Below are 2,102 nucleotides of genomic sequence, written 5' to 3'. Positions count from 1 at the left end.
CATCAAACATATGTTTCTTAATTATTATTACTAATTAAGATCCAGCCCTAAAAGTAGTGACATTTGAGTTTGTATTTTGACTTTCATCAACTAACATTTGTTAAATAACCGCATGTATTTGAGTATCTCTCTTATAGATTAGACACATGGCCACTACATAACACTTTTCCTAAGAACTACCATATGATCCAAGAATTCCACTACTAGGTATCTATCCAAAGGAAATGAAATTAGGAAGAGATACCTGCACTCCCATATTTATTGCAGCACTATTCACAATAGCCAAGATAGGGAATCAACCTAAGTGCCCATCAGTGAAGGAAGGGATAAAGAAAACATGGCGGGGTGTGTGTATATAAAATAGAATACTATCCCACATTTAAAAAGGACGAAGTCCTGTCATTTGTAATGGAGGACATCATGCTAAGTGAAATAAGCCAGGTACAGAAAAATGAATACTGTGTGATCTCACTTGTATGTGGAATCTAAAAAAGTTGAACTCATAGAAGTAGACAGTGGAATGGTGGTTACCAGGAGATGGGGGAGAGAGATTAGGGAGATGTTGATCAAAGGATGCACAATTTCACTTGGGAGGAATAAGTTCAGGAGATCTATTGTACAACATGGTCATTATAGTTAATAACAACGTATGCTTAAGAATAGGTTTTAAGTGTTCTCATCATGAAAAAAACAAATATGTGAGTTAATACATATGTTAATTAGCTCCGTTTAGCCATTCCATAATGTATACATATTTCAAAACATGTACATGATAAATATATAATTTTTGTCAACTGAAATAATTTTTTTAAAAAAGAAAGTGGACTTTAGAACCAGATAGACTATGTGGTCTTGAGTTCTCCCTCCAAAGGTTAATATTTGCATGGCTTTGGAAAAGTCATTTAACTGAAAAAAAGAAATTCTCTGTAAAATGAAGATAATAAATGGTGGTTATAATAACATACATAAAGTACTTAATACATGGGAGCTGTTAAAAATAAACAGCAATGTGTTGATGGTATTTTAATTCAGGTAAGACAATGTGAATTTTAATAGAATTCTGTTTCACATTAATGCCACCAGCATACAAAATAACCTAATCAATAATTGAGTTCTTATACTTTTTGTAGAAGTATTATTATTTGTTTTTAATGGAATATATGGATTTATGTTATTGAAGTGTATGATTTAATAAGTCTTCCGTATCTTTCAGTTTGTGGGATAATGATCTCATGACAAAAATAATGCTCAAAAATAAAATAACTATAAAGTATGTATGTGTATATATAACTGTAACAAAGTGATGTTATTTAAATCCCATTTTACTTGAATTTTAAAACTGGCATATATTATTCCTTTTTTATATTATGTTAATTAATATTGATCTCTGTGCATCTTAATCCAAACTGAAATTACATATTTTATTATAAAATTCAGTATATGGGAAGGTTTGCCGCTGTGCCAATTAAGATGGGTTAGTTGATTTTCATTTGGATTCTAATAGCATGACATTGCTAAAGCAGCCATAATAAATAGCCAATGTATTATAGTTAAGATCATTTCATTAAATGTTTTCATCTTGCTAAACCTAAACTTCATCATTTGAAATAAGGAACAGAAAAAAATTGTTATTTTTAATGATAGATTTTTTTCTCTCTTCTTTCAGGATTTTGCATACCATTTTACAGTATTCGTCTTCTACTTTGGAGCCTTTTTACTGGAAGCAGCAGTCACCTCCCTGCACGATCTGCGTTGTAATACAACCATGACTGTGCAGCCTCTCCTAAGTGATAACCAGTATAACATAAACGTAGCAGCCACAGTGAGTATTCAATGAGTACAGTACACCAGCACTTTCCCTCCTCTGGCAAGGTCTCCAAGAAACTCCTCAGGCAACAATAGTTCTCTTTAATAATAGCCATTACCATTAAACATGTAATAGCTATTTATTTGTACAATAATAACCCTATGAGCAAAGTGCCATTATCACTCCCAGTGTTGTGGATGATTAAACTGAAGCAAAAAGAGGTTGATATTCATCTAAGATCATGGTAAATCAGTAGTACTGCTTGGCTTTGCACAGCATGTCTCTTTTGTAAAAA

At 32.0% G+C, this 2,102-nt stretch overlaps 1 protein-coding gene across 1 annotated transcript in view; it reads left to right on the top strand.

Moving 5' to 3' along the window:
* MAL2 (mal, T-cell differentiation protein 2) overlaps positions 1-2,102 on the top strand; it is a 47,318-nt gene that overhangs the window by 26,077 nt on the left and 19,139 nt on the right. The window contains exon 3 of the mRNA XM_012646556.1: positions 1,667-1,822. Within this exon, the coding sequence (XP_012502010.1) occupies positions 1,667-1,822 (156 nt within the window). The remainder of the gene's footprint in view (positions 1-1,666; positions 1,823-2,102) is intronic.

The sequence above is a fragment of the Propithecus coquereli genome, unplaced genomic scaffold, assembly GCF_000956105.1.
Source record: "Propithecus coquereli isolate 6110/MARCELLA unplaced genomic scaffold, Pcoq_1.0 Scaffold247, whole genome shotgun sequence".
Taxonomy (NCBI): domain Eukaryota; kingdom Metazoa; phylum Chordata; class Mammalia; order Primates; family Indriidae; genus Propithecus; species Propithecus coquereli.
The sequence above is the reverse complement of the archived record's forward strand: the minus strand, read 5'-3'. Positions and strand labels throughout refer to the sequence as shown.